We start from the raw sequence: 25,200 nt of genomic DNA on the forward strand, positions 1-25,200 counted from the left end.
ACCGGTGTTTACTTCCGATGAAAACAAGCGTCTGCAAAAAAATACTAGCATATAAACCATTTTGTAAGTACTTAATATCATCGCTTTAAATCATTTTGTTGTGATTAATATGGTTCATAACATTTAAGTGCAATGCCATTTCCTTTTTCATCAGTTGTCACCAAAATCAATTGAAGTCGTCATACCCATTTATTTGGAAGCGAGACAAATCGGCCCCTTACCAAATCGGCCCCTTAGACGTTTCGGCCCTGCCATTTCGTCCCCTTAATTAAATTGACTCGAGACGTTTCGACCCCTTACTGATTTTAAACAGAGACATTTTAATATGTGTGCTTTTAGATGATATATAATATAGAAATATCTAATACTTTTTCCTTTTATAGCTATTTTTACTCTTGTTGATCTCATATACATTTGTTAACGGTCGGTTAAAAAGCTCATCAGAGCTTATGTTACATATGTTTGTGTCTTGCCGACTTGAAATAAAACTTATTGTATTGTATTGTATTGTAATGCACAAATAGACAAATATTCATGAAATACATTGATAAGATTGATAAAAAAAATCATCAAAGTCTAAATTTAAACCCTTATTTTCGAACAATGCATTATTTGCGAGGCAGACTGGTGGTGTTGTGGGTGTGAAAAAGACATTCAAAGACGTGTGAATGACATTGTTCGAAATTCGCGGTAGCCCGATAGCCTGAGGCTACCAAGTTTCAGCTGGGGCTACCGATTTTCCACAGAAACTAGCCTGACCGTGCTACCGTTTTTTCCTTATGTGATTTTAAAAAAAACCTGCCAATTAAATGCGTTACGCATCGTGTTTTTTATGCGTAAAGCCTTATTATTCAAGAATGCGTCCTTCAAGGGGACTGAAGCGACTAAGTCGCCTTGACAACGGCGAAGTCGGATTCGCTGAAATTTACGATGATAAAAAGCTCATTGCTCAGCTATTAAGGGCTCAAGCCATGTGCTCAATGTTTATATTATGTGTATAAACACATGCAGTGGTCGAAATTAACAAGAAAGATATTTAAAGTAATTATCGATCAGTTTCTAACCAGTAACTGTGTTGCAGCTGTCAAACTCTATGACGTCATTAACTCCGCCCATTATGTAAATTAACGGATAAAGTCGGCAGTTTTCGACAACAACGATGGCTATGAAAATCAACAATGCTAAAATAGCAATATCAACATTAATATTTTATATATTTCATTTAAATATATCTTATTTATTAGCTAAAATAAAAAGAAAGATATTTAAGTTTTTAATGCGAACAGAACATAATCATTCTACATAAGTTGTCTTAAATGCGGAGGAAACAGGTGCCCGCTTACTTCCTGACAAATTTAATCAAAGTGAAAGGAGAACTGTCGGATATAGTTAACTCGTTGTCTGTTTACAGTACAGTAAGGTTCTATTTTATACCTTTGAATAGCTTTGCCATTAATTTTTAAAGAACAATTATAGGAATATTGGCAATATAAACATCAATATATTTTTGTTGTTACTTCTGAAACTTGAAAGTGAAACTGAAAGTTGAAAAGAGAAAAATGTCATTGCACAATTGCTGGTGCATAACGGATTTGACAAGGATGCATTGGATAACAGAACTTATAGTACATGCATAACTCTTTCCATTAAATAAAAAAAAATATTTTTCTCTTTTTTCTCGTATTACCTTTTTGAAAACTTCATTAGTTACTGAACTTTTGATGACTTTATTGAAACTGTTTGAGCGTGCTTGATTAGATGATCAGAATCGTTGCGGAATCGTATTCAAACTTCCAAAAATTATTATGAACGAGTGATACTATTAAGTGTTTAAGTTTGGGCTAGTGAAATTGGTTGCGGGCTAGTAAAATTTCCTATCTGGAAGCCCGAATGGGCTAGTGGATTCAAAGCCGAATTTCGTACACTGGAATGAATAAGTATTTTTAATGTGTTAATCTTCTTTACAGTTGATTAAAGAAGATTTGAGTAATATAAACAACGTCTCAATTCAAGTCAATAATATTAAATCGTTTCTAAGGACAGGTACCATTTCTTTTAACCGTTTTGCTGTGCTACTCTTAATTTATCATGAATTGAAAGAAATATATTAGCAGGGTTCTTTCGTAGGTTTTATTTCACCATTATAAATAGTGATAACTTACAGTTAATGATTAAATCTGATGTACAGCTTAGTTGATGTCAATTTAAATGTTTATGACTCACATTGGCACGTGCTGTTGTCATAGTTGCATTGGTACATTATAAAACACACGCGTGTCTGACATGGTATTATCAAAATTGAAAGATCTATATTAGCAGGGTTCTTTCGTGGTTTTAATTTAACTATTATAAATAATAATAACAACGTGATATAATCTGATGTACAGTTTAGTTGAAGTTTAATATTCAGGTTATTAAAGTATCAATATATCTAAGATAATACATGATTAAATTAGAAGCCACGTGGCCACAAATCAAAATTAAAATGATTAAATATGATAAACTGCTTTTCCATATCCCTTTACGTTTCAACCATCAATTTATTATGTACTTATTTGAGGTTATTACTATTGCTCTCAATATTTCATAAAAATATACCCTTATTTCAATATTTGTAGTGCATTCAATACATATTAAAGTTTTACACTGTGCCTAGAATTAAAAAAAATATATAGTTTAGTTATTAGAAGTAGGTACTCTTTTAATTTGAAATATAAAAATGCATACATAATAATGACGTTTAGTGTACTTTTTGTCAATTTTTGGTGACCTGAGTGTAGACGAATACACTTGTAAGCTTGTAAAGTGTCACAAATTCCAACGCCTGACACCTGTGAAGAATGTGACAATTTGCCATAAGACCGTCTGTCTCGCAAAAAATACATCTTATAACTATCAGAATTTTTTTTTTTTCATCAATTATTATCCATCTTAAAAGGCATCTCCATAGAAGATAACTTCAAAGCAAGGTAAGAGTTAATTAGGGAGTTTTTGAGAAATGTTGGTGCCATCTACGGAGGGCGATAGGTGCTTGATACAGTTTTAGACAGTGGACTTGATATTAAACACATATCATTATACATCTTGTAAATATTAGCGACATGCTTATGTATATTATTTAAAGATTATTTAAAGATTTTTTGAAGTTTAAAGATTTAATTTTTTAACTTGATTTATTTTTATGAAAAAAAAATCATGAATAAATGTCTTTGTTCTGATGTATATTTGTGTTCAAGTAGAAAGATATTTTTTTTTAAATCTATTTTTTTATCATCTTTTTTATGCATATATATAGCTTTATGTGAATTATTGAAAATTTATGTTTTTATCTTATATTTAGAAATAAAAAAGATAAAAAAAATAAGGGCCCATCATCTCTGTAATCAGGGGCCGAAACGTCTACAGGATGGGGCCGATTTTGTAAGGGGCCGAAAAGGTAACCGTTTTAACTAGGGGCCGATTTGTCTGGTAGCCATTTATTTCACCCGTCGCGTGTTTGCCCATTGATGCACTTCTTTTAATTTGATGAATTTAAACTATACAGTAGTGATTTTAGGAATTTTGTTTGATTTACCATTTTGAGAACTTACCTAACAAATATTAATTGCCCTCTCCTACTGGCTCTCGCATATTCTCATTCTGTACTAACTAGGCGTCCGAGCTGAGACTTGCCACAATATTTAGGGAACATTTTTTACATTCATTTTGTTCCCTTAACATAGAGTCACCAAAACAAAATCTGTCAAAGACTCTGAAGCGATCTTTATATGGACTAAGCTTAGGCAGTCGCCTGGTAGCATCCCCAATATTTTAGCTGATTTATTTGACCAACGGCGAACTTTTTTTTTTGTATTGAAAATTATATTTATATACAACCATGTCATTTATTGCCAATGTGTTGATGTTGCTTACGTCTGTGCCCATGGAAACGACTGTGCCAGGTTATTGGCCAATGAACAACACGTTCATTGATATGGAAACAATCAGATGTCATCAAAGAATATTTACACCTCAACTTTCGGCAATTGCGTTTATCAATCGATAAACGCAACATCTTCGGATATGTTCGGATCGCAATTCATCGCATAACAATATACATGCAATTGTTGATCTTACTATTGTTTGTATTGTGTCAGCAGGTCCCGTTAAATATTAAACAACATTTTAGAAAGTGTTAATTTATGATATCTTAATTGTATTGTTGTCATAAGTGTTTCAATCTTACGTTAAAAGGTGTTTTCAAGTGGTTTACATTTTCCCGCGTTATTGTGACATCATTTGATAAAATGTTTCCTGTTACTGTCGGGTCTTTCTATATACAGAATGGGTAAGAGATTACTAAAAGGTTTTCCTAACTGAAATGAAGCATTATTTGTTTTACAATTCTTGAATGAAATAATGAACTATTGGTGTAAATATAAGAAATAAATTGCGGGCTTGATGTAATTATCGGGGATATGAACGCAATTGGGCTGGTCAAAGTATGGACTCCACACGCTTTGACCAGCCCAATTGGGTTCATACCCCGATAATGACATCAAGCCCGCAATTCATTCCTTAGATAGTCCACTGTAGATGAACAAACTGCAGATGACTTATCAAAGTTTGATCACACTTGACTTAAAGAAAAGATCAAGAAGAACAATTTTGTTTACTTAAAAATAGGTTGCAGCAGAATCAGTAATGTATCATATCTTCTTGTTTCTCGTAATAGACATGCAACGGACAGCAAAGACTTGCTGTCAGTGGCTAATGGGTTTGTGTCTTGTAGAAAGGCACATCATATGTCTACCTTTGGAAAGTGTTGACAGTTAGAAAATAAATGCAATTCAGTATAAAAGGGACAAAATACTGAGAAAAAATTAAAAATGTGACAGCACGTATAAGTTATAGCAAATGTGTTTATGTACGATACTGATGTGAATATTTTTGATATGTGTGTTTGTCATGATTTCAACATTATTCTAGTGCTAATGTAATTATCGTTATATGTATCAACGGAATTAACAGTTGAACTTTTATATGTTTTTTTTTAAAAAGACTAGACCCTGGATGAAACAACTGCAAGATAAAAAGAAAATTGTGAAAAATTAACTTAAAATTTATATTGTTGTATACATCGCATTGAATCTTAATTACTGATGTATCACATCTCTTATGACACATGTAGGTTTTGAGGTTTTTGAGTATTTCTCCAATTCAAAAATTTACTTGGTGACTGTCTACAACGTAAATCCCAGTTTATTTAAATGTAGCGTCGGTATATGTATCTGTACTTACCACATGACTTTCACCTTCTAAATATACACACTATAAACTGGGAAGCCATTATATGCTATTTTTAAATGAGCTAAAAACAAACAAGCAATATCCAGGTGGGGGAAGAAATCCCCTGGATTTTCAACCAATCCCCTAGACCCCCGCTGGGGGATCCATATCCCGTGCAATTAAAAAAAAAATGCTAATGCTCAGTTGAAAGCATCAGTAATATTATGAGTGTGAAATTCCATGAAGGACCATAATGTTTAGTCCAAAAATTATTGGAATAACAGTGTGTTTCTGTATTTATTCTTATATCATAAATGTAGATATGACACTAAATTTCGCTGCGTAAAAATCCCCTGGTGTAATATCAAAATCCCTTGGAATTCAGACCAAAATCCCCTGGGAAACCTCTTGTAAATATGGCATGTATGTAACAGTGGCTCTTTTCTGTTTCTGAGGAACAAATTTGACATGTGTACCATAAGACTTTAGTCTGGAGGCTCGAATTGCAGTCCATTGTTGATAAATAACTTTAACATAAATAAAAATAATTCTAAATCAATATCTGCAAAAATATCCACGAAAGTTGAATATGACTTACAGGATCAAAACGAAGAACTAATAACCCTTTTATTATATATATACATAACTGGTTTGATCACGTAAACGATACATGTCTTTATAATAAATGTCATTTGAATAACTCTGACTCTTTTATATTATGATGTCATTTATACATCATGCAATGATACGCTTTTGATGAGACATCAACAGAGTAGAATAATGCCATATTGCCTTGGAGTGGAATAAAGACTTACTACTGTATTTTGAGATATGAATTGCGTGTGGATTTATGATGGTTATGTAATAAAACTTAGTATCTCAGTAAATGATATCGCAGTACTATTCCAGTAAAACATATAACCACGGGGGGAGGCAATTATGTTAAAAGTATATTAGTGGGTGTCTTTTTTCACTAATTTTGACCCCAGAAGCGTAAATTTGCTTCTCTAGGGTGGTGGCATAATTTAAAAGTGCCTTTCTCCTCGGGGGTTATGTGTTTAAATGGAATAGCCCTCAGTAAATATAGCAGGTAAAGTATGTGATTTATTTTATGTAAAATAAATTTTCAACCAAAACATTTTTTAAATTTGTTTACAAACTTAATTTTCAACCGAAACATTACCATATTTAAAATTGTTTACAAACTAATAATTATTGTAAGTAAAGGATGTATAACCTAAAGGGAGCAACATTTTTATTTATTAATCGGTATGTAAAATCAAGTTCAAGCACTTTAAATATGTTCAAAATATTTACTTGACTGAGGTGTATCATTGTTTTGAAAACCATTATTGCCATGTTCAATATATTTGCAATACTGAACCTGTATGAGCATGAACTGTTAAAGAAATATAAATAGGTAAAACTTGGCATGAGTTTAACAGTTGTGGGTCGACACTCTGCTTTATCGGTATTGGAAAGATATTATGATTATGAATAAGGACTGAACTGTGAAACATATCTGGTAGATGAGAGTAGATTTCCCATTGGAATTAATAATTGCATGTATATTGTTACACCAGTAAAAGGAACATATTAAGGTTTGTAAACTTAATAATCTTTGTTTTGTCTTTTGCTTTGCTGAAAAACACAACATAATAGTTATTAAACCTTGTTCACCTTCGCTTGGCATTTCTAAAAGGCTCTCTAATTTTGGGCTTTATGTTGTCTCAGTTGTAAGCTATTTTATGTGGTTTGATGTAGTATGCAGCAGTAGATTTTCTATGAAGTTTGATCCAACTGATCATTGAATACAATTTAATTGCATTATGTTATAGTTATATAGTTGTTCAAACATTGGTAATCTTTTTATTGCTATTTTGATTGTTGGCTTTAAAATCAATCAAAATGAAGAAAGATACTAGTATGCATGTAATAAACTATTGACCTATTTCAATATGCTATTAAATTTAAATGTAAAATAATTATGCACATAAAATAATTACGAATTATTTCAATATATAGTCCAAAGTTTCTATTAAAACTTTTATATTCCTCAATAAATAAAGAGCAAGCTTTGACATTTATAAATCATGATAAAAATGTCCTGATCCTTATCTTTTTAAGATTATACCATTCAGGAATACTACAGGAATTGCCTCAACATAACTGGTTGGCTGATAGATTTTCAGTAAATCTAACATGTTTTTTGCTGTTGCTTTTAACACAGGTAATTTTTCAATGCTACATATTTAAAGACCTTAGAAAGTCATCAAAACAATTTTCTACAAATAATTTGGTCCTTTTATATTTTCAAAATGTATACTGGTAATTTCAATGTTGTAAAATGTTTTTTTTTCTCCCCCCCCAAAAAAAAACAAAACAAAAAACAAAAAGCTATGAGATCAGGATGTGCATTTTGATTAAATGAATCTTTTGGGCGACTGAATAAGTATATAAATGGCTATTTGAATTTTGTGCATGCATCCACTCAACCTATTAATATATTTCAAATAGATATTGAATTAATGTGGGTTTTTTTAAGATAATCTGCAATTCCATTTCCAAGATTGAATTAAACACATTGAATGATGTTCCCGTGATTGGTTTTTTACTTCCATTATATTTGTTGGAGGGTATTCTTTCATATACTTCCTGCTTTACAGTTTTCTGTTGGTAATGTGTGAGTGTTTTGCTCAAATATTTTAGACAAGGTTATTTAGGTATCTTTTATGAAAAAGCATATTTTCTGTATCAAACCATTAATTCAGCGTATATATACTTAGCCTGCCACAGCCTAGCTGCAAAGTTATTTGTTTAATAATAAAGTAAAACTTAATAGCAAATAACTGGGTGTTTTGGTGTCAATGTCTCTTTACTTGCCAGTTTATAAGTAAACATGAACCATTCAATGACTCTGACGAAAAATCATGGCAACGACAGAGATTAATTTGGTGTTGTAATAATTTGTTTCACAATTTTTGTAAAATATATATGTTTAAACTAATCAACCCACTTAATAAAGCCAATCAAAGACTCCAGGCATCCGATGTACAATTTAGCTTGTCATTTTACCAAGCCATTGGCCATTAAGATATCATTTAAAAGGGTATTGCTGATTATTAATATGTAAATAAATGACTGAAAAAAATTAATAGATAAAGTTATCGCAGTTTGCATATTGCTCTTTACATCACCGAAAATTGTATTTAAACGACATATTTTGCAATCTTTGATTGCCAAAAAAGCTTTTACAATCATTTATTTTTCATAAATGATTAACTTTTTCTTTCTCTGCACACAAAACCCTTGAAATGATAACAAAATAATATGTTATGGGGCAGCCATTAAGCCAACATTATTGTAGAGCTGATGTCTTAATGGACAGAGACTTTCTACAGCAATCCTATTAGAGGAGGCATGAACATAAACACTAAGCTGCATTGTTAAAAAATGTCTGTAAAGTTGTTCAAAAATTAATTGATTGTTATGAGTTACAGAAGGTATGCCCCTTTAAAATCATTGAATAAACAAATTCGGCAAATTAAACTGTACCGTAATAAGCTGTGTCATGTGTTTAATATTTCTAAATAATGCAACTTTTAAAAAAAAATAACTATAAATCAAATAGAGGTTATAGAAGAGTCAATATTTTAGGTGGTAACATGATGCCATGTTTGTTGAAAAGCTCAGAATTCAAAAAGGCTTTTAAGCCCAAATGGCTGATCAGTGGAAAAAAGCAAACATGTATAGTTACAACATTTGCGTAATTCAAAACCTTCTCACTGAACTAAATATTTCCATCAGTAGATCAAAACAATACACATGTATAGCAAGAACCATCACTCTGGCAAACAATTATCGAGTTATTCCACCAAGTGAGAAAGACAGAGTATATTGGCAGCCACTTGTGGCCATTATCAGGCTCCTGTTTTGTGGAAGTATTAGAATAATTGCTAAGAATTTCAGTTGATTTTTCTCTCATCTTGTACAGTGATCGCTGTCAAGATTGTTGGATACTGTATTTGCTCTAAAACACTATTTACCAACAGGAAATTGGAAAAGAAACAAGCTAATTACATGATATTGGATGAAATATATGTGGAAATTACAGTTCCACCTGCTGGGACGATTAAAGAATCCCATTGATTTACCAATTATTAATCAAACAGGAACTGTTTGCAATCTAGTGAATGAGAGAACTCAGCATAAATCACAATTTGAACCATTCCTGATTGTTGTATAAGATGTACCCATTGGCTATAACTCACACTTTTCCTTATTTGCAGAGTGGGATGTTGATGTTGTAAAGGCTCCGGTATTTACCTCATGAACTTTAATTGCAAAATTGCAGAAAAAATTACCGTTAGCTTCTCGGGAGTGCCTCTTTTTGATACTTCTGTATTATATCCAGTGGTACAGTTGTCTGCCTCTCACCCAATAGTTCATGGGTTCCATCATCACCAGGGTGTGAGTGGTCTAGTGGTACAGTTGTCTGCCTCTCACCCAATAGTTAATGGGTACCATCATCACCAGGGTGTGAGTGGTCTAGGGTACAGTTGTCTGCCTCTCACCCAAGGGGTTGAGGTTACGATCTCAACACTAAGGAAATTCCTCATGGCAACCCAAAATGGACAAAAGTAACGAAAGGACTTATACATGATTCTATAAGCTGTCTGTTTTTGTCACAAAAAATAATATAAAATAATAAAATTTGTATCAGCTAAACAAAAGTCATTTTGAACAGACTTAAAAAGAAATAATTAAGAAATATGATTTATAAAGATTTTAACTGTTATTTGTAAGGGAAAAGCAGTGGTCAAAATGAGCCCTGGTAAAATGTTTGCTCGGCTTGCTCAAATTCTGAATTGTACATAGCTGGGCTTGTTGAATTTTCTTAGGCAAATTTGGGCTGGTTTATCTAAAAGACTTATTTCAATGACTGGAAATGTAAAATCAAATAATTTAAACACACTTGAATATTGTGGCAAGTGAATGATGCAGTGTTACATAATCTAGTCTGAACAACTAATAAACAAGTCAAAAATAACATTTCATTTATTTTCAGGCTCTGTTTTCTAGCTTGAATCTGTACTTGAGAATTGTATCTGAAGATTGAGTGCAGGAGAGTGATATGGCCAGACGTAGACTAGAATCAGCCCTGGAGGCAGGGCAAACCATAGATCAAGGTAATACATATATAATGTGGACTAGAGTCAGCCCTGGAGGCAGGGCAAACCATAGATAAGGTAATACATATACTATAGACTAGAGTCAGCCCTGGAGGCAGGGCAAACCATAGATCAAGGTAATACATATACCATAGACTAGAGTCAGCCCTGGAGGCAGGGCAAACCATAGATCAAGGTAATACATGTATACTGTACACTAGAGTCAGCCCTGGAGGGAGGGAAAACCATAGATCAAGGTAATACATATACCGTTGACTAGACTCAGCCCTGGAGGCAGGGCAAACCGTAGATCAAGGTAATACATATACCGTTGACTAGACTCAGCCCTGGAGGCAGGGCAAACCGTAGATCAACTGACAAGGTAATGCATATCCTGTAGACTAGAGTCAGCCCTGCAGGCAGGGCAAACCGTAGATCAAGTTAATACATATACCATAGACTTAAGTAAGCCCTGGAGGGAGGGCAGACCATAGATCAAGGTAATGCACATACCATGGACTAGAGTCAGCCCTTTAGGCAGGGCAACCATAGATAAGGTAATACATATACCATAGACTAGAGTCAGCCGTGGAGGCAGGGCAAACCATAGATCAAGGTAATACATATACCGTGGACTAGAGTCAGCTCTGGAGGCAAGGCAAATCATAGATCAAGGTAATACATATATAATATAGATCAGAGTCAGCCCTGGAGTCAGGGCAAACCATAGATCATGGTATAAATACATATATAATATAGACTAGAGTCAGCCGTGGAGGCAGGGCAAACCATAGATCATGGTAATACATATATACTGTACACTAGAGTCAGCCCTGGAGGCAGGGCAAACCTTAGATCATGGTAATACATATATACTATACACTAGACTCAGCCCTGGAGGGAGGGCAAACCATAGATCAAGGTAATACATAGAGTCAGCTCTGGAGGCAAGGCAAATCATAGATCAAGGTAATACATATATAATATAGATCAGAGTCAGCCCTGGAGTCAGGGCAAACCATAGGTGGAGGCAGGGCAAACCATAGATCATGGTAATACATATATACTGTACACTAGAGTCAGCCCTGGAGGGAGGGAAAACCATAGATCAAGGTAATACATAATAATACCGTAGACTAGAGTCAGCCGTGGAGGCAGGGCAAACCATAGATCAAGGTAATACATAGGAAATAGACTAAAGTAAGCCCTTGAGGCAGGGCAACCATAGATAAGGTAATACATATACCGTAGACTAGAGTCAGCCGTGGAGGCAGGGCAAACCTTAGATCAAGGTAATACATAGGAAATAGACTAAAGTAAGCCCTTGAGGCAGGGCAACCATAGATAAGGTAATACATATACCGTAGACTAGAGTCAGCCGTGGAGGCAGGGCAAACCATAGATCAAGGTAATACATAGGAAATAGACTAAAGTAAGCCCTGGAGGTGGGGCAAACTATAGATCAAGGTAATGTTATATAGATCTTCATCTCCTTGAGGAGGACAGTGAATCTTTTCAAAAGAGGGAACACTGTTGAAGGAAGCTTTAGCTGCAGCTTATAGAATCTTGTTTTATAGAAAATAAATGTATGGAGCGAGGTATTATTGAATTATAGTGATAAAGGAATTCAGGTATATATGTCCAGCCCCCAACCAAGAGGTTATGGGTTCGAGCTTCACAAGGTATCTTCAAGTCTCTCAAAAAAGCCGCCATAACTGGTTTCTTCATATATTGTATAAAATTGACTTGGGCGTGATTCATACCAGCGTATAGCTGTCATCACAATTGAGCTAGAGCTATCAAGATAACGTTTTGTAACCTTAAAGTCTTGAGGTCTATGGGTATACAAAAATCAATTTTTGTTTTCCTTGAAGCCCTGTATTTTTGGGGGGGTTTATTGCGTGAAATTCGCTATCATGATTATTTCATTTGGATATTGGGTATTCATTTTTAGCTTCAATATTACCTAAATCATTATATCTTACAACCATTAATCATATGAGCGTGTTCAAACTACTGCTCAAAATTGCTATTAATTTGTTGCTTATCATGGAAATTGTAAAAAAGCTGAAATGACATTTTGATTTTTCATGAGATAAATTTAATAGAAATGTGATGTTAGATCTTGTTGATGTGTTAGGGATTGTTAATCTTTTCAATTCACTCCTATCAGGCCAATATTGCAGTTTGTGTTTGATTGTTTTCCTTGCACAACAGCAAAAAAGGCTTGATAGAATTATGCAAATAGGAAAATCCACTTAAACTATGGTCTCTAGGAAATCTATCGGTGTAATGTTCAATCAATTGATTTTGTTTGAAAGCTGGTCAGTATGGATAGAATATTTATCCAAGATCAGAATGAAAACAATTGAAAGCTTTTTGAAATGACGATAAAGCAGAGGAATGGTCTCATATAACAACCTATTGAAATGATCCAAGGAAACAATCTGAACAGATCTATCATCTAGCTTTATAACACTGAGATCATATAGCTAAATTGGTTGAACTAACATTACCTAAACACTGCTTATAAATAAATAATTTATGCATAAACAGAACTTATTAAACAATTAAAACACATTATGCAACATTTCAATCTATATATCAATAAATGTATAAATAAATAAAAGGTTCCTTCAGCTTTGAAAGATCAAGAAAATACAAAGAAAATCATAAGGGGTGATATATTTTTGGAATGTTCACCTTTAACCTGCGTTATTGTATTTATTCAAGTTTTTTAAGGAGTATTTGGTTACCAACTGGGTTGTATTTCAACATGTTCGAAATATATTCAAACCATATAACATATCAGCTGCATGGGCAATTTTGGGCCTTTGGGCATAATTATTTTAAATGAAATAATCATAAAATGCCAAAAAGAATGATTTTTAATGTGTTTTAATTTCTTTCAAACTTCTTTCTTTAAAAAGATAGACCTTGGCACATCATTTTCTTGATGATGTATGACAATTACTGTACTCCTGTTTCCATAACAACCATGGATTTCATCCTGACTTGTCTTGACAACATTTATCTGTTTAAAACCGCCCAATTATGGAAGTATAAACATGAATCCTAAATATTTCTTTATATATATTCCATAAAGATTCCATTCCTAGTTTAACAACTAAAAATATAATTAGGTTGGAATATTGATATGTTAATCATGTGTGTCATGTCAATAATGAACTTACATAATGATGTCATGTATGCGATGGGAAATTTATAATTTCAAAATGTGCAATGCATGGTCTTACTCGTAAACTCTTTCATATATCTTATACAATTTTAGAGATATCATCAAGAAATTTTCAGCATTGTATTGAAATGCCATTTATTTGAATTACTGAATAAAAATTAAAGAGCAAATGTATGTCCAAAGGCCTAAAACCCCTCATTACTTTTCAGCTTCTGTTCTGGGAGTAAATCTATATATGTATATGTATGAAATCTTGCTGTGAAAGAAAGTGGGTATTAATGATAATTCATAATAAATACACATCAACTAGAAAATTGAACATAAGTAGTATACAAAACAATTTTATGTCAAACCATCCAGAGTTTTCAAATGTTGTTGCACCCTTACATTAGACCATTATTCATTTCAACTTTTAAATAAAAGGTACATTAATAATAAAGTGAACAATCAAAAGATAATAATAATGGTATTTTCCGATAAATATTTAAACAGACAAGATTAAATATTGTTATATTTGTCTGTATTAATGGCTTTTCACCCAAAGCTCTCTCTAAGCTCAGGAATTATAGATAAACTTAAGGTGAACCTTGTCTCTACATTTTCATCAGAACAAAAACATTGCATAAATTAACATGTTTTCTTGAAGATCTGTCAGTATACTCCAACATGAATTTAAGGTGACAAAAAATGAATGAGTCGATTCAAGGTCCCAGTTTTTCAGGCTGCCTTTGGGTATTGACAGCTTATACGTAATACTCCGATAAGATCAGGTTAAGCAATTATTCACTTGTTTATATCTATGACTTGTTTTCTCCATTCCTGGTTACAATTACATTTCTTTCTTTAAAGTTTTAGTACAATCACTTCAAAGTAAAGATTAGACAGAGCCACATTAGTGAATACTCAGTAGTTAAAATCAGAGATCAATTATTCTTAATTATCAGACCACAAACATGGCAGTACATGATTTGGGAAAAATGATAAAGTTAGGGCTCACACATTTTTGTGAAGTTTAAAGTCTTGAGATCTATATGACTTGAATCCTTTAAGGCCTTACATGTTAAATTGTTTTGATTTCAAATTCTGAAGTAGGGGTAACTGGTGCAGTATTTGTATAGGGAAATTTGTTTGCATCAGTCTCTTAATCTCACCAGATAGTCTTGTATAGCTTTAACTATACTAGTTTTCTTTATAAACCTTTTATACTGCGTTTATATGAGCCTTTATTTCGAATTTCTGTTCTCATTTCTTGTTCAATATTGGCAATACAACTCTTCCAGGGAAATCGTACCCTTCCCGGTTCACAAAGGTGAACGTTGACTTTGACATCAAACTTGAGCCCGAGGTGGATGGTGTCTTCTCACTACAGTATTCATTTGACGGCAGACTCCTAGCTGTTGGCTGTGGAAATGGAACCATTCGGGTAACTGTATTTGTGTTTATACTGTCTATGTTAAATTGCTGTTTTTGTTTAGCCCATTTCCTATGAATGCAACATAGGTGCTACAATTTTGCGGTTTGATATATGTGCATGCATGAGTGTGTGCGTGTGTCCAGATTTGTCTTGTTGGGTTGTAACTTTGCCATGAATAGTGGGAATTCAAAATAACTTGGCACAAATGTTCACCATGGGAAATGGCATGTCGTGTGCATGACCCATGTCTGTAGGTCAAAGTCAAAGTCACACTCAAGGATCAGTGGTCAGAACTGCTTGTTTAACAACACTTGTCATGCATAGCCATCAACTTTCCAACAATTACATTCAAGGTTAAAAAGCTATCTTTATCAGATCTGTTCCATAATTGTGACATTTGTGGGCTTGACATTGTTGGCCTTTCACCGACAAACATCTAGTTTTCTTTCACTGTTTAAGTAACAAATTGTAGTTGCATTCAGTTTTAATCAAAAGTTTGAAATTCTTAAGTGTTTAAAGGGACTCATTCATGTGAAATTGGGTCTGACCTTGATGTTTTTTTATTTCATGTGAATTAAGAAGGAAATACTTATTTCAAGGATAAAACATTATCAAAATTTCAAATAAGAGCTTTATTGTTGATAAATATTTGAAAATGCGACAGAAAGTGCTTTATTTTGTTGAATTAAGTATCTGCATGTTGCTGATTGGGTGTTTTTTTGGTAAAAATTTGTAAAATAGCTCAATTCTACTTAGATGTAGTTTGCCAACATAAAATTTATGGGTAAGCCCATTAAGCAGTTTTGATTTAGCTAGCTTTTCCATGCTGTGGATATCATATAAATGAAAGCATTTGATAACTGGCAAATAACAGTCTTGCAAGTTTAAGTAATAGGTACTGTTGATCTTTATTACAGTTATATAATACAGCCAAGGGAACAAAACTGCCAGATTTACGGAAAACTAGATATGGAGGCTACCCAATCATGTGCCTGAGGTTCCATCCAAAGAATCCCAAAATCTTGTTTGCCGGGACCAGTGAGGGTCAGATACTCAGCTGTGACATCTCAGACTTCATAACAGAGGATGGGAAAATCGTGGAGGATTTCACTAACATACAGGTTGAAAAAGATGAACGTTGGCATGAAGTACTACAAGGTACTGAAAACTTTATGGTATACTCTTATTTTCTTCAGGGATTTGTATTTACATGCCCACAAAGGATATCATAAAATAATCAATCTGTCCATTTGTCTGTTTTTATCAAATCTTAACTATAACTGCTTTTCAAGTAATGGAATTAATTATTTATAAACATTTTGAAAATAAAGCAATCAAAAAAGTAGAAAATCACCAGAAAAAAACATACCATTTTCTTTTTCCAACCCTGGGCTCTCTCTTAAGCCTTGAAGGCATTAGCTGAACTATTTGGTCTTGGATACTATCCAATTTAACAGACCAGCCTAAGCAGGGTGTTCCATGATGCCTGACTAAATGTTCAAGATATGGACTCGAATTTTGAACTAACTGTGCATACCTTTGACCCCCTGAATGAACTGTCATTGGGTAATGACCATTAGATTGAGACCCTTTGAGGACCCCCAGTTGTAAACACCAAGGGAAACCCTGATAGTTTTGTGAAAAGTAAATGGTGAGTATTGTTTGAAAGAACTATTAAGGTTAAAGAACATAGAAGTATTTAAGATACCATCCCCCAGCTTAGGAGAAAATTGAACTGTGCAACGCTTCTGTTAAAAAAGGTGAAAAATTGCTCATAGAAATCTTAATAAAATGGATCTCCAGTCATTAGAACATGTGTTCCTAATTTAAATAGTCTTTCTTACTATTTCATTATTGTTGCAGAGAAAAAAGATTCTATGAAAAACGAGATCAACTGTTTAGACTTTGACTACACCCTGCAGCGGTACGCCACAGCAGGGAGAGACCTCAGTATTAGAATATATGATGCAAACACAAATCAAGTAAGCCATGTTGTTTTTAAAAGTTAAATGTGGTGAGTTGGTCTTTCCATTTTATCAGAGAGGGTGCCATCCAAATTTAAAGATATTTCTACATGCTATAAAAGCAAGCTGGGTAAAATGGTTTATTGATGAAAATAATCATGATAAACAAAAAACAAGAACAAGTTCATCATATGGAACAACTCAGCAATTAAATGCAAAAAGAAAACAATATATTATTAGTGAAAAAAATGGCATGAAAAAGGAATATCGTACGTACATTGTTGTTATTGTACAACACATGTGTGATAAGAGAAAAGAAATTCTTCTCATTTGGTAATATGTAATTTCCTCTTAACCACACTTTTTTAACAAAAAACAAAGCATTACAGTTCTATGACAGACATAATTTTTTATGTTATAAACTGTTGGAAAAAAGTTTAAGAAATAGTATTTCCTAGGAGCAGTTTCATTATGTAACCTAAGAGAGATTTTTAATAGTGCAGTACTGCTGCTGAAAATCTCCCCAGAAATAAAATGGCTCCTTATGAAATGGACCCAGGTTTCTACCTGTATGAACATGTAGGAAGTGGATTAATTCAGCTATGTGTGTTTATCATGTTCTTTAATTAGGGTTGTATATGTTTAAAAGTAAGTTAGGTCCATGTTGAATAAACAATCAGAATACTTAACTTAATTTGTAATAATGAGACTAACAACTCATTTGTTGATTTATATATCTAATTGAAGTTTAGAACATGTTTCATTTACCTTGAAAATCAAGAATCGAACGAAGGTTCAGTCTCATTTTATTGACAATGGGCTGATTGTTTAGAAATTTGTTAAAGGTAACAATGTTTTTAATGACAGTGTTGTCATTGGTTACAGCTGGTATCAGAGTACACAGGATACGACAACACGAAGGACCCGACAAACCAGAGTACCGCCGGCGCTGGTATGCGAGTGTTCTCCCTCAAGTGGCATCCCGAGTATGATGACATTTTCCTCACTGGTGGCTGGGACAAACACATTAAGGTATATATTATACCTCACATAAATTTGTCCCTTCTTTGTATATATATAAATTGATCAGTCCGTATATCACTGTATTTTGAGGAAAATCCAGTTTAATGACGTCAGCGGTCCATATTATTTTTTTTGCCCGGTCCGGACCTCGCCAAAAATGTAATATGGACCGCTGACGTCATACAATTAGTAAGTGGGGCTTGCTATTTTCACAACGGCGAAAACTTGTCGCAAGTAAACATTATTAGCTTTGTTCAATAAAACACATTTAAATCGCTTTAAAAATATTGAATGGTAATGAAAACTGTTCAGTATAATATAAGAAATATAACACACCACTTCGGGCCATATGGCATTATAAGGACTGTCCAGTCAGCCTCCGAAGGTGAATGAACCTCGGCTAACGCCTCGGTCCATATACACTTTCGGTGGCTGACTGGCCGGTCCTGATAATGTCATATGACCCTCAGTGGTGTGTTATATTTCTTAAGTAGTGCTCTGAGTTTGGTGAGTATGAATATTTTTTATATGACTTCATTGAATTCCCAATTATGCATACCTGCTGGTATATACTTGTCCCTTCCCGTTCTGCTTTCTTTATGTTTGCATATCTTAATGTAGTTGAAGGTTTATTAAACTTAATACATGTTTAACAAAAGGTTGCTGACATGCAGTCGCTTCAATCTGACTGATCTTATTTTTCAAACCATACCATTACAACATTCCTGTGTCCAGGCAGCTCCTGTTATTAATGTTATACACAATAACTATCAAGTTATAGGCCTCCAACTCTAGCATCATTTCCAATGGCATGATGGAATGACAAGGTTATTTTTACACTGGATAGCTTCAGTTAAGGTCATTTTCAATATGTCCAGCTTAAAGAAGCTTAAACTTCAGCAATACTCACACCTTGTTGTATTTCTGACAGATCTGGGATGCCCGTAATAATGAAGGTATTCGAAGGACGATTCATGGACCACATCTAGCTGGGGATTCTCTTGATCTCAAGGTAAAATGTGACAACAGTTCTAGCAATAAAAAGTTTCGGTTTATTGGTATTCGAGAAAGATATATAGGACTGATAATAAAACTTAATTTTTCGCTGAGTACCCATGCATGTTTCCTGCAGTAATATTCTATCAACTGAGTTTGATTGGAAAAAAGTCTCAGGTTTATACTTGTTTCCAATAACATTATCTATAAGTGAATCTATATTAGGGCAACAAGATCCTGACAGGGTCCTGGGAAGGTCGAACAGACGCCCTGGAGATCTGGAACTACAGCACAGATTACACAACCGATCGCAAAAAGCGTCCTCAGGTGGTCAACTTTCCAGCTGGTGCTAAGGGACCTTTTTTGTACGCTGCTCAGTTCTGCGACAATGATGTGGTAGTGGCTGGTGGCTCTGGAACCAACAGTGCAATGGCCATCAATGCAGAGACAAATGAGGTTCTTATGGCATCACATTCATTTTCAACATGCAATCAGAGCATTTTAATTCTTTAATCAAATTGTAAAGAAATTCCTTGTTGTTTTTTTTACATCTTTTTGAAACAAAGGACACTACCATGGTTAGCAGTTGGCTAAGTTGTCCATTATCTACCTGTAGAATTCCTTATCCAATCTTTTCCATACTACTCAGTAACTCCTTGCACAATGTCTCTGACAATATCTACTGTATAACCAGCAGGATTACAGTTGTGAGCTATAGGGCTAAAATGGTCAAACTTTGATTTAATTGACTTGGTCCTATCTTTGATTTGAGAAATTTATTAACCAATTTTTACCACACTTGGTTGTATAGATGCAATAAATAAGGTGAGATCATTGTAAGATATCTTCAGTTACTCTTTGAGTTATGTCCTTCAATTATTTTTTTTAATTTAAACTAATTGACATTGTCCACCCTCTCTTACTTGAACAAGCATTAGCCTATTTTTATCAAACTTGGTAACACTAGTTGTGGGTTTACAATAGTTATGGGTATACTATTTTAGTTTTAGTTGTGCAGTTTTGATTTAGGGCATTGCTTAGGTGAATAGGGCTGTTATGTGGTACTCTTAAATAGGGTTTTTGCCTATAAACTCTGCACTCTAGTTTAGGGTATGATCACCAAACTTGGACACAATGTCTATCGACAAATTATTCAAAATTAGCTCAATAATAAGCTCAATTGCTTATGAAACAGACTTATGGTTCTAGAATTTAAAAATATAACCACATTGACCATTTGTGCTTTTTGACTTGAGCAACCTTTAATCTGCTTGATTTATATAACTTCAATAAATAGCCCAATATCATCACTGACACTTTAAAAATATGATTTAATACCTTTTTATGCCCCCGAAGGTGGGCATATTAAAATCGCACCGTCCGTTCATCCGTCCGTCCGTGTGTCCGGCTCAATAACTCGTGTCCGGGCTGTAACTTTCCCTTGTATGGACAGATTTTAAAATAACTTGCCACATGTGTTCCACATACCAAGACGACGTGTCGCATGCAAGACCCATGTCCCTACCTCTAAGGTCAAGGTCACACTTAGTGTTTATTCACAATGGAGTGCTGCATATAAGGACATAGAGTATAGGTTGTCGTGTCCGGGCTGTAACTTTCCCTTGTATGGACAGATTTTAAAATAACTTGCCACATGTGTTCCACATACCAAGACGACGTGTCGCGTGCAAGACCCAAGTCCCTACCTCTTAGGTCAAGGTCACGCTTAATTGTTTATTCACAATGGAGTGCTGCATATAAAGACATAGTGTATAGGTTGTCATGTCCGGGCTGTAACTTTCCCTTGTATGGACAGATTTTAAAATAACTTGCCACATGTGTTCAACATACCAAGACGCCGTGTCGCATGCAAGACCCTAGTCCCTACCTCTTAGGTCAAGGTCACACTTAATTGTTTATTTACAATGGAGTGCTGCATATAAAGACATAGTGTATAGGTTGTCATGTCCGGGCTGTAACTTTCCCTTGTATAGACAGATTTTAATATCACTTGCCACATGTGTTCCACATACCAAGACGCCGTGTCGCATGCAAGACCCTAGTCCCTACCTCTTAGGTCAAGGTCACACTTAGGTGTTTATTCACAATGGAGTGCTGCATATAAGGACATAGAGTATATGTTGTTGTGTCCTGCTGTAACTCTCCCTTGTATGGACAGATTTTAAAATAACTTGCCTCATGTGTTCCACATAACAAGACGACGTGTCGCCTGCAAGACCCATGTCCCTACCTCTAAGTTCAAGGTCACACTTAGTGTTTATTCACAATGGAATGCTTCTTATAAGGACATAACAGTGTAGGTTGTCAAGTATGGGTGGTATTTTTTTATGTTTAGAGGCATTTTAAAAAAAACTTGCCATATGTATTTGACACGTAAAGGCAAGATCTACTTTTCATGTACTGACCTTGTTCATAGGTCAATGTCACATTCGGGGGCATTCGTCACATACTGTGACAGCTCTTGTTTTTATTTAATAACAGTGAACAATTTTCTCTTAATTTAGAAATGAAACTCTATTTTTTTCCATTTATTTTACATGTTTAGGACTTAAAATTGAAAGGAACGCCTTATTCATTTTGTACTGGCTGCCCTCCATGTTTTGTAGTTCATTAGAAAACATAAATATGGTATCTGTTACATGCTCCGGATTCTTTCCTGATTGTTAGATAATATCATCTTGCCGTCGGCATTGCAGGTTATTGGAGAGGTGAAGTTCAACCACCCAGTCCAAGCCATAGACACAGTACATGGGGGTCGATTGTTCGCTGTGGGGGCTGGGGCAGAACATGGGAACAAAAGATTGAGTGGAGAGACGGGGTTGAAGTTGTGCCGACTTACAGATCATTAACTGCCATGTCTTGTCTTTTGCGTCATTTATTGGTCATTTCTATTGTATGAAATGCTTAGGGATATTCATCTGTTGACATGAAGTATTAAACTATGCATAAGTGTTTGCATGGGTTATGAACTGTGCCTAAAGTTTTCGATTTGAAAAAAAATGTAATATCGATATGAAAACTCTTGCAGTTTTTGTGTATCTTGTGTTCATTTTTATATGTTTGGTGTTTGAAGTCTCGTATTTCATTTTGATTTCTTTGTTTATAGCAAAGTCACATTACATGACCATTGTCCGTATACTGAATAATAAAGCTGTTCTCTATTAAGAATCTTTTAGCTAATATGTATTTCAGATAAAGTATTTCTTGAAGGGCCTCCTCAATGTTTTATAAAAATTATGAAATGTGAATAAATGCTTGTCAATAATTGAACATTATCAAATCATATTTGAGTTCTACTGACAAGTATTGTTATATATTGTTAATCTGATAGAAGATGCTGTATTTGCCATGAGGTTTAGTAATGCAATACGAAATATATTAGGCAAAATGATGTTCAAACCTGTCAGTTGCTGTTGGGCGTTTATTTATAAAAGAAGAAAAATTCTCAATGTGAATGATTGATAACTTGAATATTTACAAACTGGCAAAGAAAACAGAAATCCTATAAAAATGTTTACTTTGATTTTGCTATTTAAGTGTTTGTGTGTTCTATGCAACTCAGTCCATTTTTTGGAGCCTTATATTGAAGCTTTAAATCGTTTACTTCATAATGCTTCCTTGTGTGCAGTGGATATTAACTGATTGAATTTAACGATATCTGCAAGATTTCACCTGTTTAATAGCTGAGTTATAACCAACAGTTTACTACTCCTACAAGTATAGTGTAAACTACTTGTGTTTTGTATGGAAGCATGTTATAAATCATTCCATACTTCCAGGAGAACTGTGTACATTCCACTTTTTGCACTTGCATGTCATGCTCATATAGGAATTCATTTGCATATGTTTAACATCATGTGCCCATGACTGGTGTACATCCAATAAAAGGACCAGATGTTTTTCATCAATAAGGAGACATTGGACTGTTTATTAAGCACTTTGTTTACAAGAAGTGTATATTTCAGTCAATACTGCTAACAAGTAGTTTAAATTTAAGTCAATACTGTCCTCATTATTAGTCACCTGTTTCATGACTTCAGAGATCAATTGAAACATCGAAAGATATCAGCATAATTCATATAAATTGATATTCTTTCTCTTACTTAATGTACAATAGTCTATAACTGTGTTGTGATGTTTGACCATTCCGTCCAAGGACTTTTGTATTTTGATATGTTGATATTTATGATATATTCCCATGATTGCTTAGCACATGAATAAAATGAAGATGTTCACAATTCATTCTTGTTATGGTCTCTACCAGAGCTTCTAAAGTAAGTATTAATTCTAAAATCAGGATTGAGAGCTTTCAACTTCATACTACTATACAGTTGTAAAGATTGTTTTTGCTCGACCATGTGCATTAAAAACAGTGGGAAGTACCTTGAATTGAGTATAAATGACTGTGGAACCAACTTTAAATGGTGTCTAAGCTTCATTACCCTACATTGGCATGAACCCCTCACTCAAAAGACCCCTTGCAATTTTGCAGGATTTACAATTATCAGCTGTAAGGATCCTTGTTCTATATTGAACTTGTAAATACCATAACGAGACAATGCATTTCACCTCTCCATAATGAGACGGTGCATTTCACCTCTCCATAATCAGACCGTGAATTGGACCCCTCCACAATGAAACCGTGCATTCGATCTCTCCATAATGAGATGGTGCATTTCACCTCTCCATAATGAGACCGTGCATCGGATCTCTCCATGATAAGACAGTGCATTTCACCTCTCCATAATGAGACAGTGCATTTCACCTCTCCATAATGGGACAGTGTATTTCACCATTCCATAATGAGCCAGTGCATTTCACCTCTCCATAGTGAGACCGTGCATTCACCTCTCCATAATGAGACCGTGCATTTCACCTCTCCACAATGAGCCAGTGCATTTCACCTCTCCATAATGAGCCAGTGCATTTCACCTCTCCACAATGAGACTGTGCATTTCATCTCTCCATAATGAGCCAGTGCATTTCACCTCTCCACAATGAGGCAGTGCATTTCACCTCTCCATAATGAGACCGTGCATTTCATCTCTCCACAATGAGACCGTGCATTTCACCTCTCCACAATGAGCCAGTGTATTCCAACTCTCCATAATGAGCCAGTGTATTCCACCTCTCCATAATAGAACCGTGCATTTCACCTATCCATAATGAGACCGTGCATTTCACCTCTCTATAATGAGCCAGTGTATTCCACCTCTCCATAGTGGGACTGTGCATTAGACCTCTCCATAATGGGACCGTGCATTGGATCTTTCCAGAATGAGCCAGTGTATTTCATCTCTTCATAATGGGACAGTGCATTGGACCTTTCCATAATGGGGTCTTGCATTGGACCTCTCCATAACGGGACAGTGCATTGGACCTCTCCATAACGACCCAGTTCATTTGACCTCTCCATAGCGAGCCCGTGCATTGGACCTCTCCATAATGGGACTGTGCATTGGACCTCTCCATAATGAGACAGTGCATTGGACCTCTCCATAATGGGGCCTTGCATTGGACCTCTCCATAACGAGCCAGTGCATTGGACCTCTCCATAATGGGACCTTGCATTTGACCTCTCAAAAATGAGACATAGCATTAGACCTCTCCATAATGGGACAGTGCATTGGACCTCTCCATAATGGGACAGTGCATTTGATCTCTCCATAAAGGGACCTTGCATTGGACCTCTCAATAACGAGACAGTGCATTGGACCACTCCATAATGGGACAGTACTTTCGACCTCTCCATAATGACACCGTGTATTTGGACCACTCCATAATGAGACCGTGCAATGGATCTCCTCATAATGAGACAGTGCATTTCACATATCCATAATGGGACAGTGCATTTCACCTCTCCATAATGAGACCGTGTATTCCACTTCTCCAGAATGAGCCAGTGCATTTCACCTCTCCATAATGAGACCGTGCATTTCACCTCTCCATAATGAGCCAGTGTATTCCACCTCTCCATAATGAGACAGTGCATTTCACCTCTCCATAATGAGACAGTGCATTTCACCTCTCCATAATGGGACAGTGCATTTCACCTCTCCATAATGAGCCAGTGCATTTCACCTCTCAATAATGAGACCTTGCATTTCACCTCTCCATAATGAGACCGTGCATTTCACCTCTCTA

The 25,200-nt window shown here is 34.8% G+C and overlaps 1 protein-coding gene across 3 annotated transcripts; it reads left to right on the forward strand.

Moving 5' to 3' along the window:
- Nucleotides 1-29: 29 nt before the first annotated feature.
- LOC128221815 (uncharacterized) lies at nt 30-23,294 on the forward strand. 3 transcript variants are annotated; one of them, XM_052930429.1, is made up of 10 exons: nt 6,695-6,869; nt 7,396-7,498; nt 10,337-10,457; nt 14,919-15,061; nt 15,970-16,210; nt 16,916-17,034; nt 17,902-18,048; nt 18,971-19,051; nt 19,261-19,491; nt 21,753-23,294. In XM_052930429.1, the coding sequence occupies exons 3-10, from the start codon at nt 10,403-10,405 to the stop codon at nt 21,903-21,905; spliced, it is 1,170 nt and encodes a 389-aa protein (XP_052786389.1). In that variant the 5' UTR covers nt 6,695-6,869; nt 7,396-7,498; nt 10,337-10,402; the 3' UTR covers nt 21,906-23,294. The 3 variants fall into 3 exon arrangements, with proteins under 3 accessions (XP_052786392.1, XP_052786389.1, XP_052786380.1); XM_052930432.1 differs by lacking the exons at nt 6,695-6,869; nt 7,396-7,498 and adding an exon at nt 30-63; XM_052930420.1 differs by lacking the exon at nt 7,396-7,498.
- The last annotated feature ends 1,906 nt before the right edge of the window (nt 23,295-25,200 follow it).

Source organism: Mya arenaria, chromosome 2, assembly GCF_026914265.1.
Source record: "Mya arenaria isolate MELC-2E11 chromosome 2, ASM2691426v1".
Classification (NCBI taxonomy): Eukaryota; Metazoa; Mollusca; class Bivalvia; order Myida; family Myidae; genus Mya; species Mya arenaria.

What these genes read in the sequence shown, in the direction of transcription:
- LOC128221815 (XM_052930432.1), top strand. Translation starts at nt 10,403, where the DNA reads ATGGCCAGACGTAGACTAGAATCAGCCCTGGAGGCAGGGCAAACCATA. An exon ending in AGGGCAAACCATAGATCAAG is followed by an intron (nt 10,458 to 14,918) that starts GTAATACATATA and finishes CAACTCTTCCAG; the next exon opens with GGAAATCGTACCCTTCCCGG. An exon ending in GGGATTCTCTTGATCTCAAG is followed by an intron (nt 19,052 to 19,260) that starts GTAAAATGTGAC and finishes AATCTATATTAG; the next exon opens with GGCAACAAGATCCTGACAGG.